This window comes from Dysidea avara, chromosome 10, assembly GCF_963678975.1.
Source record: "Dysidea avara chromosome 10, odDysAvar1.4, whole genome shotgun sequence".
NCBI lineage: Eukaryota > Metazoa > Porifera > Demospongiae > Dictyoceratida > Dysideidae > Dysidea > Dysidea avara.
In genome coordinates this window covers 8673149-8688881 of record NC_089281.1, presented here as the reverse complement: position 1 = coordinate 8688881, position 15733 = coordinate 8673149, and the positions used below count along the sequence as shown (strand labels likewise).

The 15733-nt window shown below is 38.2% G+C and overlaps 1 protein-coding gene and 1 pseudogene across 1 annotated transcript in view; both read right to left on the bottom strand.

Moving 5' to 3' along the window:
• Positions 1-333: 333 nt before the first annotated feature.
• LOC136236976 (putative ammonium transporter sll1017) lies at positions 334-8285 on the bottom strand (annotated as a pseudogene).
• A 343-nt stretch (positions 8286-8628) lies between these two features.
• LOC136236975 (striatin-like) overlaps positions 8629-15733 on the bottom strand; it is a 15158-nt gene continuing 8053 nt past the window's right edge. Inside the window, exons 15-19 of the mRNA XM_066027212.1 lie at positions 11313-11434; positions 11081-11251; positions 10888-11028; positions 10644-10838; positions 8629-8882 (exon numbers count right to left, since the gene is read on the bottom strand). Coding sequence (XP_065883284.1) covers positions 8713-8882; positions 10644-10838; positions 10888-11028; positions 11081-11251; positions 11313-11434 — 799 coding nt within the window. The 3' untranslated portion in view covers positions 8629-8712. The remainder of the gene's footprint in view (positions 8883-10643; positions 10839-10887; positions 11029-11080; positions 11252-11312; positions 11435-15733) is intronic.

Genomic DNA, 15733 nt, shown 5'->3' with positions numbered 1-15733 from the left:
GTAGTGATGCATGGTCATTACTGTGTGTGGCTGCTATATGTTATTTAATCTCATTTTTGCATGAAAATGTGCAAGTTTGCATGGTGTTTGTGCCAAAAACAAACTAGGATATTTTAAAGTTATGCATGATATAAATGGATCTAATACTTGTTTTTAAATACTATACTAAATGGGAACAGGGCACATGTCATTGCACAAGTGATCAGAACTTGTTGAGACAAAATCTGTAGCCGGCTACACATGACTTATCAAAATATTGCAAAGTTGCTACTACAAGGTCCTTTAGGGCACTTGGAAGGAGTAAACGCTGATGAGAGAAAAGTGCACATAAGATCAGTGTTGGCTTGGACTTCATAGAAAATTAATTTAAAAAAAAATGTTTTTACAAATATAGTCATGTATAAAGGCATTGGATTAAGTAGCTATCTATCTAGACACGCACACACACAAACTTGACAAACATACTTATTACATATTAGCTGTGTATATAACCAAGAGTAAATAATATAATGCATCAAAGAGTAGAATCATTAGAGACAGGAAGAGCTTCTTGCTGGTCAAAGTTTGCAGGAAGAGACATGCAAGTATCTTTAGACAATGTGGATTTCCTGCTAGAGTATGTAGAGTTTCTGCTGTTACCTGGGCCTGTGGATTCAATAGTGTCATCAGCTTGTGGACTAATGGTGCCTGCAGTGAGGTCATCAGCAGTTCCATAATTTTGATTACCACGTGCATCTTCTATGATAGATATTAATGGAATTCTTTCCTCTCCAGAAAAATATGTAAATTTATCCGATGGCGATGTTAGTAGAAAACCTCCCTGAAATTTTAACTTGTCAGGATTTATACACAGTACCCTGGTTATGTAAAAACAGAGTGAGTAAAACACAATAATGTTTTATCACTCACTTTGCCACTACAATAATCACTGGTTGTATTGGGATAATGTACAGAATCCCATAATTTGATACCGGTGCTAAGACCAAATGCTATAATAACTAGACTACCTATCACTTGAGCACCAATTCTTTCTATCCAACTCTATCAACAAGAATGTTTGCATAGTGATTAAGATGTTATTAACATGCATATACCAAGTGTGGTAGCCGTAAGTTGCAGTAGCATACTCCCTCAAATGTGGCATGAAGATGGCATAAACTTTCATAATTTTGAACAAACACAGCTACAGCCAGCAAACTCCATAATCCACTATGAAACGTATGCACAACATACCAAATTACATGTTATGCTGTCTGGTTCAATGGACTACCATACCATACTCCATGTACTGGGACAACCCTAGCAGTATCCTCAATTCCCAGTTTGTATTCAGCATAACATCCAAGATGGTAGACTATCACAGCAATGACTGTGAACAATCAACAGTAGAGACTATATACAGTGACATGCATTAGTTAACTTACTGCCAATCATACAAGCTGCCCAGTAGCTCACAAAGGGACAACTAGCAGTTATGGCTACTAGACAAGATAGTATTCCATTGGATATCTGATTGGCATTAATGGAGTCAGTTTCATAACGTAACTGTGCCCAGCAGGCAATGACAATGGAAAGGACACCACCAGCAGCACAACACATTATCATATTACGAGGAGGAATTGCATGATATGCTCCATACAATCCACCTGAAAAAAATCGTGCATGATACAGTGGTCTTTATACGTGACCCAGTCTGGGGAAACCAGTCTTATTGCCTATATGAAAGTATCGAGAAATGCTGGTTTCAAGTACTCAGTGTGTTGTAGCTCACCAACGGATGAAACTAACGTGTATCAAATTTTCACACGTTTTACACCAATTCCTTACCTTCCAGAGCATCCACTGTACAAGTAGCCAACAGCTAAGTTTCCCACCAGTGATAGTTTTTAAACCAGGATTGACTGTATCAGGCGAGCTCCAAAAGGGTGGGAAGTAGGGGCCGGGGGCTGTTTTAAAAATTTAAAGAGGAAGGCATAGGGATGAATTAGGCCAAGTTATGCTCCTTTCAGATCTCAAAACTGGCAAAAAGAGACATTCACAGCAAAGGTATTCATTCAACACCATGGAGCTGTACAGCCATCCCCATGGCTGTCCAGAGCTCCATTAGGGCTTGTATGGATTGCCACTGTGCTTGGGAATAGCAGCCAGTAAAAGCAAGTCTAGCTGATTTTGATAAAATTTGATAGTTTATTCATGTAGCCTTGTGTTCTTGGTGAAAAATCAAATCTGCTGTCATGCCGGTTTCCCAGACCCAGTCACATACACACTATTCAAATTATTTAACTCCTTCCCTAAATCTGAATGAGCAATATGGCTAGTCAAACATGATCTATAGTAATGTGTTAATAATTAGTCATGATATTCTACATGCCTACCTTCAACACTCTCAGTAGATCCACAGTTGAATGAAAACCTGGCGTATAGCTTATTATACACATGCATGTATGACTCACTGCATGCTTACCATGAAAACCAAAGAATTAACACGCCAAGTGCAGCCATTTCCACATTCTCATTTCCTGCCATTAGTGGATACATCCAATCCCAAAAACCTCTGCATGCATGCGGAAGAAAATATGATCACTACCTTTGACAATATTGTCACTAACTTAGGGGATGCACGTGGATCATCTTCTCTATATGTGCCACTATCAGTAGTTGGCTAAAATATACAATAACAATACAGCAGACCCTTGTTTATCCATACTCTCGTTTATCTGGAAATGACTGTTCTATTAATTTAAAGTACAGGTGTATGTTCTATTAGAGTATTTCAACAGAGCTTTGTAAATAATTTACATATTTACAAAGGGGTTCGGATAACCGAGGGTTCACTGTATTAACAATCAGTGTTGGGAGTAACGCACTACTTATGTAACGCGTTACGTAATATTATTACTTTTGTGGTAACAAAGTAATATAACGAAATACGCTATAAAAACAGGTAATATAACTCAAGTTACTTTACTTGCAAATGTAACGCGTTACCTAAGTAATATAGTTACTGTAACGAATCTAATATTACGAAATGTTATTACTAAAAGTAACGAAGTTACTAATCTCGTTAGTAGCCCACTGAGTAACGCCTAGCCACAACGAAGTAATGAAACCTACTAAGTGAGGCTTATTCACCAGCTACTTACTTATATCAAGACTTGCACATTGTCCAACAGCGCAATCGTGTCACGTGATAAGGTGGTAGTTTCACACGTGACAGCTTAAGGCTATGGACACAAAGTAATATAATATGTAATATTATTACAGTTACTTTATTTTATGGGTAATATGTAACTGTAACTAAATAGTTCAGCTGCAAGTAATATGTAATATGCAACTAGTTACTTTTAAAAAGTAACTTGCCCAACACTGTTAACAATGTAGCACTAAACTAGTTGTAGTGTACATACCTGACTGTGTCTCTGATCGCGATACTTTTGCAGCTTTGCAAATAAGCAAACCATTAGCCCAGCAGTACCACCTGTATGGTTTATACAAGCACATTTCACATTCTTACTACATGTAACCTTCTCAGCAACAACCCGCATGGTCTACATGTAAAAACAAGTATATGCATCTTCCAAATTTTGAAAGAATGCTCTACAGTATACAGTATGAATGAAGGCAATTCCCTCCCTGTGCTAAAAATAAACTGAAAAATCTTGAGAGCAGTTGTAACACAGACTGGTAGTTGTAACACAGACTGGTAGTTGTAACACAGACTGGTATTGCTTGCTTTATTAGTGCATGTTTTTAGCATAAATCTAAGCTCATAAATACCTTAAGGCTTCTGGAGGTGGCATCCCAAAACCTTCTGAAAGTTAACTTTAAACTTGAACCATATATACTGCAGTATTTATGTGCACCTTTTAACTTGTATGACAGCTTACTGCACTGTTAGAAACTGATGATATTCACTTTTTTAGGTTCACTATACAATTGCATATTCAATATAAAGTTCATAGTCATCAAATTCAATATCAGAAGGCTAAATTTTCCTGTGGGGTATGGATAGATAGAGCATGCTGCACATACTGAGTGAAATACCCACATAATGTCTGTGAAACTGACCAACACACAAAAATTTCTTAGCCATTTCTTATTTATCAAGCATTCAACAATTTCAAGGACACTAATCACTGCCGGACATCTCTATATAGTCTGGTCTGCCGGGAAGACCAGACCTTTAAAAAGAGGTTCCACTCTATCAGTCCAGCTACCTAGTAGTAATATTTTATAACAAATAATCACTCCCCAGCAATATAATGTTTTGTTGTTAAATCTTACCAATAGGTTTTTCTGAAACATTTAGTGTTTGTAATAACTTTATAAAATAATGATTAGTTTTAGGCTGATTTATTGTGTATAAAGATGCTGAGGCAGCATGATTTTACAAGAGGTAAAAAGTGTTTTTCCACTAGCTATCCAGTATATAAATATTTGGAATAGGTATCTTTGAATGATAAACTGAATTTGATTTCAGCACTGAGTTTAAGAAAAATTTGTCTTATAAGCAGGCTCTTCCACAAATCCCCCTGGATCTGCCCCTGCATGCAATTGGAGCTCAGGAAAGCACATCAAACAAGCAGTGGTATATAGAAAAGACAAGGTTATGAATGGAATACTTTAAGCTAATAACTGTAGTTTTAGTGTAAAGCATTTTATATAAAGTGAATCATGTAGATCATTGCTGAATATCTGAACAGCTTTATACCTAAGAGATGTATTGCTCCACCACCAGCAAAGTCAAGGAAATAAGCTTTACTGAAGAAAGAATCACAATCTAGATCATCATGATCATGACCTTTAGAATGATCACAAAATCGAAATGGTGACAAAAATGATGACTTTTTGCGGTCTGACCAGATAATATGTGCAACAGCAGGATGGACTATACCCTGCAATGTATGTATAGAGACATGAAGGACATTAAACGATGGAGGTATACCAATAGTATACTTACACTAATAAAAAATGCACTAACAAACACAGCCGGCAGTCGTAGTTTATATTTGTTTGTCACCAGACAGCCACCAAGGATTGTAGCAGCATTACTAGCAAATGTGAACTATACAATTTGAAAGACATACTTTTTAAGGTGAATAGTACTGACACAGCTTACTTACTCTAAAGAACCACAATCCAGGATCAGTGACATTAAAAAATTTCTCCTCTATGCATGATGGTGATTGATAATGTGATATGTAGTCAAAACCACACAGAAAAAATCCAAGTGCACTAGCACAAGCATCCATGTATTTCTGTATTGGAAATACAATGGCTACTTATATTACACAGGTCATATATTGCTCTTACATAAATTACTACTATTCTTCTTTCACTGGTGGTGTTTGCAAAGGCTATCTCCACCAACAAAAACCCAGCTTTCTGCATCATATGCATTACAAATGCATTAATAATATTCTTCTCACCATGAAAAAGACAATAATAGCAGCTGTCAGCACCCATGCCATGCTGGAGTCTGTGTATCTCTCAAAATTGTGTATACCATGCTCGCTATGTCCTGGAGCTGTTGCATTGCAAGGAAACTACACAATGAAACACACATGTATCATGGCTAGTTGGACATACATATCAGAAGTCGAATATTACATCCAGATGTAAAAAAGTGGTCAGTTTCACAATTTTGATTCAAATGATGTCCCATACATTGGAGTACCAACATCATAAAAGAATGGCAACTGTATTGCACCATTTATGTCAAAAGCACAGAAATCCGAGTTCAGACACAAAATGTTTCATTATTAATTTTTCTTTTTGCAATGTGCAAATAGCTTGTACTTCAAATTCAGAGGGATATACCAGCATATTTAACCGCACTCTTCCTCCATCCCACTTTATAGATCATTGACTGGTGATTTATGCATTATTTTCACTGGCAAGCAAAATTTGACTAATCACAAGTGATATTTGTTATCACGACACGACTACAGACTAAACTGATTGGGGGAATAAGTTGAAAATTGGTCAGTACACAAACTCTCATAACTGAGACAGTCTTATAGAACAGTCACTAGGAAAAAACATAGAACAGTGAAAATCTTTACCTACAAAGATCTCCACTAGTCCTAACCACTTCAATACTGATAACACTGTAGCTAAAATTATGCAAAAATTCCTGTACCTTAGCGTGACTAACACACCATGCAGCATGTAAATCAATCTAGGGTGTCAAGGGGGCATGCTCTCCCCCAAGGGAAATTTAATCCTATTAGTTTATCAAAACTATTGACTGTTGTATTAGAGTGACTGCTATACTAGGGTATCTTGATCTTGGCCAGTTTTTGGAAACCCTCTGAAGCTGCATCTAAGTACAATGCTTAGTAGCACAGTACACTCCACATTATATAGCGCTCCATACTATAATAGCTTTATATTGTACATTGTTTCTGGAGCATAGCCATACCCTGACTCCTGGCAATCACTCAAGATTATAGTTACCCTATACAGCAGTCAAGTAAACATTCAGTTATTAGCGGCTACTACAGAACTCAAAATTAATGTTTAGTACTAGAAATGATTAAGACCAAGATACTCTAATAGAGCAGTCACAGTCAAATATACGTAGTAATAAACTACAAGATGGCTTGTCAAGTGTAATAGCAGGGTTACAAATTTCCTGTCAGTAGATAATGACCAAGTGCTGAAATTTCAATGGTCTCATATAGCAACTTGAGAAGTTTAATAATTGTAGATATTCAACCGTGGACTATTTCCTATATTGCGCGCTGTTTGTATGATAGCCCAGATAGTCTAAATGATGTAATTTCACTTCCGGTATGAAGACCAAGGGTTGGCTTGATACAGTCACTGGGTCTACGATGGTTGAGCAAAATGAAATATCCATTGCCATTATAATATGTGACACCACACATACACACACACCGGTACAAACACCTGTGACACACAATTTGCAATCATGCATGCCAAGTGCACACACACACACACACACACATGCATGTGCAATATTATTGTGCACACACATGCAATCATCCACACTGAAGGGGAAATATGTATGAATAATCCAAGGGGCCCGAAACCAAGCAAAATTGCATACAAGATTTTGAAATCTTTAGATTTTACCAGATTCTGGTAAAGATTTCAAGACTCGGTTACTCAAATATGGGTATAGTCCCTCATGTAATATCCATGTGTATCTGGAAACTTTCAAAATTTTTGGATTTTACAGTAATTCCAGAGATTTCTAGCAAAGATGTCAAGACAACATTTCCAGTTTGTTTTGTATCCCTTGGAAAAATCATATAGCCTTGGCAAGCCTGGGAAGTGCAGGTCTGAGGACTATGCAGCTACCTAGCAAGACGGTCAGCTATATTAGCAAAGCGTTGCTCCTCATGCAGCTCCCATACGCTATCCCACTAGGGACCTGTGACTGTGAGACGGCTTAAAGCCTGTGATACAGGGAGTCAAAAACATGAAGAATGCAGAAAAAAAAATCCCTGTATTTCTGACTCCCTGTATCACAGGCTTTAAGCCTTCTCACAGGTTCCTAGTGGGATAGCATTTACGAATAAAACCATTTGTTGGAGAGAAGTTGATGTGTTTAAGTGCAGGTAGAATGCAGAGAAGTCAAGATCTCAGATCCTGGCTGTTGTCAAGGGGGTGGCACTGTACTACGACCTTCGACCGTGGTCTAAGCTAAAGGTCACCAATTTTTCACGAAGAACAACGATCAAGCTGTTTTCCCAGCACGGTCAAAGCTTCGTAAGTAGTGCATTAAAATATAGCGAAAATAAACGGAACCAGGTCAATGGTCAAGACAAATGTTTTCGATGAAAGTCAACGGTCAAGATCTTGACCGACATTGACCCCAGTCTCAAATCGTAGTAGTCTAGTGTCTATTGGAGTGACACTCCCTTGCTGTTGTGGTTCCTTTGGCGCGTGCCTAGACGACATGTCGTTGGGGGTCAAGTTACTCTAGCTAGTTAGTTCAATAAGCAGGGGCAGTCACCGTTGAAAGGCACGTAGCTATACACTCACCCATGGGAACGAGCATGACTTGAAATATTCCTGATCTTCCATACAAACTCCCGAGTAAGTGGTATTAAAGTATTCTGTGAAATCATTAGCGACATTCCTATTACATGTCTCAGCATTGCTATCACTCCTAAACAGATGCATCTAGTACACCGTGTAATAAACCTGCCTGTTTTTCTGGGCGTTGTCCCTTAGTAGTTCCAAAGGAATCGGAAATGTTTTATACCCGTACACTTTTCTTTATTATCTGCTACAATACCATGGTATTCCCCTTGAGGTCTTGCCTACCTGTACACACAAACACATGTGTATACCAGGGACCTACTATTAGCAAATGCTCAACTGTCCTTGTCTTACAGAGCTAGTGGGGCAATGGGTCTATATAAAATTTGGTCCAGTTATAATTGCATACTTGTTGGATCAGTGTTGGAAGAACAGACCACTATGAATGATTTGCACAAAACTGGTTCTGTAGTTTAATGTCACCTCTGTAGTAAATTCATCACTCAAGGATATACACACACACTAAAAACTGTTTTCCAGCTGGTGAATTAAAAACACTCTGTTAACTAAAGACATTTCAGACTGATTTACTGCTAAGGAATGTACAACAACTTAAATATTTAATAATAATTATTAAATGTACAGAAATTATTACCTAGCTAAAAGGTGTGCACTACATGAAATGCAATGAAATGTTCAAATAAACACCTTCGCTATACCATCAGCACCCGCACTTGCAAAGAAAGGCTTGCAAGAATGGCAGGCCACATTGAAGATAGCCTCGTCAAATCTTTTTCTATGTGTAATTGAGTCTTGTACACAAATCTTGGTGTCGAGATTCCAGAACCTCAAAGACCCATCATGACCTACAATAGTAACACAAATCCATTACTCAAGAATCTGTATTATTTACATGCACATAATAATGTTTGAAGTGGAAAAGTTTCATAGATTGCTCCTCGGTTATGAAATTTTTCCTCTAAAAGTTTTTATTTATTTATTTATTTATTTTTGCACATGAATTTTAAACTATGAAAGTTTTCTCTGAGCTTCTCCTTACTTGCTTATTATCTATTATCTATCTAATTTTTTCCACTTCGAAACTTTATTATATAGTGTAAAAGTGCATTCAGCATGACTTGAAAGGTTGTTACAAAATTTAATTTTCTACTGCCTGACTGACTTACTTACTGATGCCTTCAGACAAGTGAAACTCTATAATGGCTGGGCCTACAGGCTTGATTTTTTTCAACATCACTTCAGCCCAACAGGTACCTTCTGGCATACCGCACTCAGCAGTACATCATGGACTTACCTTTGTCCTCTTTGTGTCTCATTTCTCTTCACTGACTCAATCCGATTACTACGGAAAATACAGACAATTCCCATTACTAATGTATAGGGAAGCCATCATGTGCTATACCGTGAATCGACACTTTGAGCTGTCATTGCAGAGGCACTTCCTGTACTGTTCTTTGTAACGCTGTGTAACGGGCTGAACAAGCCATTCGGTAATTGATTGTTGGGGGTGTGTGTGTGCTCAGATGAAAACAGTGTCTGGCACCAGTCTTTCTTTTGATGCAGTATACACGTGTCCACCAGTCATAATAATGTTACAAAAAAGTAAACAACCAAGTACAAGGAAAACTAGGTTCGAGTAGGGATCATAGAATAGTGAAACAAGGGAGGTCACCTGCGTCTGCAGATATACTAGTGGACATTCAATCCCTAATTCAGTCTATATCCATGATTAAATTAGGGATTAAATGTCCAATAGTATATCTGCAGGTGTAGATGACCTCTCTTGTTTCCCTATGATCCCTAATCAACTCCTAATTGCACTTGCACAAATGGTAATGCATTAAAATAACATGGTCAGCATAGAAAGGAGAGGTAGTAATGGTGCACAAACATGCTCATTTTGAATGCTCTAATAGAAGAAGTAAGTTTAAAAATGCATAAAAATCATGTGGCCAGACCAATTACACGTTGGGTGCTTGATTTATGGATTATAAGTGCCACTCTGTAAATTGATAAGCGTCTGCCACGTAATCAGTCTGGCCACACAAGACTAGAAAATGATACCGTAGAGTCAGGTTGTTAAGCACATGTGTCTATAAGCATATATTATTTGTTAACCGCATACACATTTCTTGTGATTAAGCATGGCTGATAAGTGCACGTGGCCCAGTGTGAGGCTCAACATGCAACAAAGCTACACATGGGAAGAAAAGCTGGAAAAACTGCAAAGTTAATGTCTCCTCGAGTGCTTACATACTCTCCCTTCACAATGTATACAGCAAATCAGCCTTCTGGATTGCAATATTCCTGTTCATCATGAAGGATTTCACCCAGAAATGGAGTCAAATATCCTTATACACTGGTGTGGTGACAGGCATGAACTATTGACTACTCTATTACAACGTAGTGATTCTGTGTTAAACACACCGTAGTTGTTAATTAGGTGTACGTGTCTAACAGATTGTACTATGTTTTCTCTGAAAATCATAAGTGCATGCACTTAACAACCCGACTCTACGGTAGTATACACATACGGTGCACAAGTCAACTACTCTAATAGAACAGTTGGTAAAAAATGCATGCATCAAATGGAACAATGCACTTACTTGATGATAACAAATAAAGCCCATTGGGATCAATGGCTATTCCAGTGACTGCATCACCATGAGCCACCATTGAATGAGTAACAGCTCCACTAACCAGGTCAAAGAATCTAAGATATTTGTCTTCATGTGCTGTTACTGCTATAGGTAGAGTTGGGTGACACCGTATCTTATTTATTTGAGTTGCTTGTGTATTGTCTGTAAAAAATGAAGTCATTACAACAAACAAAGTATAGATGAGTATTACCGGAAGTAAGAGTGCTATTTAGGTCTAACACTTTCTTGCCAGTTTCAGTGTCAAATAGAACAGCACGAGAAGATGAATACGATACAACTAGCTGACATGGATTGCTTCGAACAAAGTCAACAGAAGTGGGTATACCATAGTCTAAAAAAGACAACATGTGTTCATATGAATAATTTGATAAGTACAAACTGACCAGGGTCTACAGTGAGAGTGGATAGAAGAGGTTCCTGACTTAATCGCCAGTTCCACAGTTTGCAAGTTCCATCAGAAGAAGCGGTAGCTAACAAATCTCTGTCTCGATGTACTGTAAGGTCCCAGACAGCATCACTATGTCCTTTTAGTATTCCTTGATGTATTTTGGCATCTACAACAAACCAGGTTATTTTTAATTAATAAGTATTACATAAGATCTCCAGGAAGCTTACCATATGAATCAAATGGGTCACTGACTTCAATGGGTAGTTGCCAAACACGTATTTCGCCAAATTCATCAGCACTGAAGCATACTTCTCCTGACATTGCTGTACCCACACACAGTACTGAACCACTGCAACAGTGTGAACACACCATCATAATATTGTACTAGTACACACAGAGGGCACACACACACGATGATGTGCACGCAAGCGTGACACACACACGCATGCACACACACACACACACACACACACACACACACACACACACACACACACACACACACACACACACACAATCAAAGGATGGATGTGATATGTACAAACCCATACAATAACAACATTAGAATAAGTGAGAAATCTGTTTAAGGGGGGGGGGGGGATACTTGATGCCTTGAAAACAGTGACTTTCAACTATGGCTCCTCCTCACACTAAATGATTACAAACTCTATACTACACTTACGTAGCAAAGAACTTCAACTTTCATTGTTGGGTATGGTAAACCATTCAATGGACAAATATTGGAGAGTAACACATAAAATGGTAGAAATATAGACAATGTATGTAGTTCCTGCTTCTTAGTAAAGTGATGCAATGTTTTGGGGTGGCAGAAAGACTTTCAAGGGCTCTGAAGGACCATACACATTGTTATTATAGATGCACTGACATGGTTTTTAGCTGATACTGTATCTGCACCTTGTTGCCAATATGATACCAATATGTAAAAACAATGCCGATGTAGCCAATGTGTGCTTCCTCATGGTTTTCCATTTGAATATTAGCCAATACACAAAGCACACAAAAGTTGTGTCCAGATCACAGGGTAATTAAACAGTCACTCATTCCTCACAGAGGCTTTATTGTATATAGAATATGAAAAAAAGCAGGATGAAAAGAGGGTGTACCTAAGCAATTGTGCACCTGTAAATCAACAACCCTTGAATAGTATAGTGAACCTCCATTAGAAGACACAGACAATTCCTAACTATGCACCCTTTCATTTCTTGGGGGGGGATTATTAACTCAAGGTGATAGCATTTGTTAATAACACTTGTAGAAATGTATGTATTTTCTCCAAGATCAGTACAACCATTTCGTGTTTTTATCAGAAGTGAATTTCGTGGGTTTTTATTTTCATGGCTAGCTCGTATTCGCCAGCCAGCACCAGTTGCCAAAGCAGGTGATAAAAGACGCTGGTTATTACAATAATAATAATAGATGGTAATGAAGAAAACATAGTTCTGCAGTTTTGTTATGAGTCTAGGTAGTTAACTCCATACATTTCCTCTGGTTCTTCTACCAAAGGAAATGGCATGATATTGTTGTAACTCTATCGTGAGGGGTTATCATGTCTACAAGGACACGTGGGAGGCCACTTGTGGTGAAGAATTAAATACAAAAGTAAAGAAAGCAATGATTCAGCAAGTGCCGCTGCAAAATCTAAAGTTGAGTCAACTAAGGAAGTTGTTGGTAAGGATGAGGTGAGGAATGAGGATGTAATCATGGAGAAGAAACCTGCTAAGCGAACCAAGCTCAGTAGTAGATAGTAAATAGCAGACAGTCACGTATGACAAAGAAGTTGATTCAAATGCTAACTTGGAATGGGTTCGTATATTTAAACATTATGTTAAAAATTTCAGACAGAGAGATCCTTTCAGTGGGACAGGAATAGCACAAATTCAAATAGGAAATAGAGAGTTATTAACGGTACAGTGGGAATGTGCGTTATTTAGAATGTTTTGCCATAGATTCAGACATCGAAGACAAAGAAAATGCCATCTTTTTACATGAAGAAGACATACCAGGTGCTTCCTTGGGTGGCCAAGATGTAGCAGCATTGAAAGTTCCCAAACTGAAGCGATGGTTACAGTGCAGAAGAGCATCAATAAAGGGTAAAAAGGCTGATTCAGTGATGAGGTATGGTGACCAACACATACAATCTGTGCATACACACATACTATATTTTTCTGGTAAAGTATTTCTTCACCTAGCTGTAACAGAAAGTGCTTGTGTGCCATATGGTTAATAAGCTGTATGAATACTATGTATATTGAAAATAGTCTTGGAAAGCTTATCATGTTGTTGGGTGTTTATTTAGGGTGAAAGGATGGGCTCACCACAAATCCAGATGGCCACAGTCAAAGCAGTGAAACATTGACTGCAGCGTTTCCTGGTTGGAAAAACATCAAAACTGCATTTCGTTCATCTACTAAAGTGCCCAACTTTTCTATCAGCAACTCTGAATTATTTCATCGAACAGACAGCTGTCGATGGTAAGGCTACCAATGACTTCAAATCTATGAACTCTGGTGAAGGTCTATTCCGATGTGGCCATGTGCAAGCTTCGTCAGTTACAGATGAGGATGAGTTCTGGTGGGTTAAGGCTCAAGGCTGATTGCCGTCCTAAGATGAAGAAAGACAAGATGTACAGAACACTTTGCAGAGGGTCTCGGAAGGTTAATTCTGCTATTTGTGGTTGCCCAGCTGGAAGGGGACCACGTGCATTGTGCAAACATGTATGAGCCTTGTGCTATGCTGTAGCTAACTTTTGTTTATTTGGACAGTTACCAGATTTTTTGACCTGTACAGATGTAAAGCAAGCATGGAACACACCACAAGCCAATAAATGTTGACCAACTAAAGCTCACAAGGAGAGAGATTTTAAGCAAACCAAGTGGAACCCAGCCAATACCTGGTATGTACAATTCCTGGCCTCCTCCCACAAGTGACCCAGTTGCTACATGAAGGATATTTAGGAGCATCTCCAGATAGTCGAGTTTATGATCCTTCTTCAGAGCAGCCAAATGGCATATTAGAAATTAAGTTTCCTTACAGAGCACAAACTCCCAAGCAACCGTGTGATGACCCATCATTTACTGTACAATGGAAAATGATAAAATGCAACTTAAGTCCACACACCATTAAGTATGACTGCAGTCATATGTCTATTCTGACACGTTTAGTTGGTGTGATTTATTTTTTGTATTTTTACCACCAAAGGCTGTAGAATAACACCAGACAATGAGTGGGTAAAAGATTAGCACAGGTAAAGGAATACTTTGAGAGTTTCATGGTGGATGAAATACTAATTCCACAGCTAAAGCTATCTTACTACCTGTAACATGTTTGTATATAACTATACAGTGTATCAATATTTTGTGAATACAGTTTATGGATTATGATCACACTAAGTACATAATGGTGGCTGAAAATTACTTTAAATATAAAATATCTGGTTAGCTACACAGTAGACATTGATAGTGTTATTCTGGGATCAAGACAAGGCAGGGTTCAATCAAATATGTGGAAGTTCTTGATTCGTTCCATTGCTCGTTCCACATGAATCCTGATGGATGCAATTCGCCTTGTCACCACTAGCTCAGACTCGGAAAGCTGTGACTTTCCTTTTAGGAATGGTGGTATATTCAGTCCGCCTCCAAGCAATGCCAAGTCTTCCTGGATATCAAACTGAGTCACCTGTTTCCAACATTTCTAAAATACCACTGCAACGTGTAAGTTCCTTATCTGAGATCAATCTGGTATAAAGTTTTGAAATATGGAGAGATCCCTACCAATACTTTGTAAGTATTAGTGTTCTTGTAATTGGAAAATGTTGCCTGCTACAACTGTGGTAAACCAGGCTTTTCAACACGAATTTTAGTCGCATCCAAAATTACCCTTGTAGATGGCCCGGGGACATCTGCTTGAAACAGTCCAGCATATCAGCATCTATCATGGCTCTAGTGGGCCACAGTGGTATGGTTTGGAACTGAAGATATATGATCCATGTTATCCATATCTGGGACACAGTGGATTGTGACACGCCAAATCTGTAAGCAAGGTTTCTTTCAAGGAGACCAGCTCAAAGACATATCATTACAATTAAAAACTCATTTTCTGGCGACAGCTTTCTAAGGTTCCCTTCTCACTATCACTTGCATCAGCAATTGTACTGGAATCCCAGTAATTCAAATTGTAAGCTGTAGGCCCCAAAAAATCGAAGCATACTTTGAAAAACTTGTACGCCAGTGTAATAATGAAGTTGTTTGCCATCATGACTTAAAGCATCAATTTGGAATTCAATGGCTTTTAACTTGGCTTGAGTTTTTTTCCAATTGTCTTTAATTTCTCACATTCTTCAGCAAGGAAATCTAAATATTCGCCAGGTACGAGGCTAGGTAAATCTGTGGAGATAGCAACACCTCCATAGCCAGTCAAAGAATTGTTATTTGTATCCGAGTCCTCATTACAGTCCGTGTTTTATAGAGGTACCGATCTTATGAATCCAAATCTTCAGTAACCTTTTGTTACACGATGGTAGATAATGAAATGATATATCCTTATGACATTCTGACCTCTTTGAACAGTTTGGTACACAACAAAACCAACCCACGATTACTTCAAATAATGCACATGCCCACTATACCAT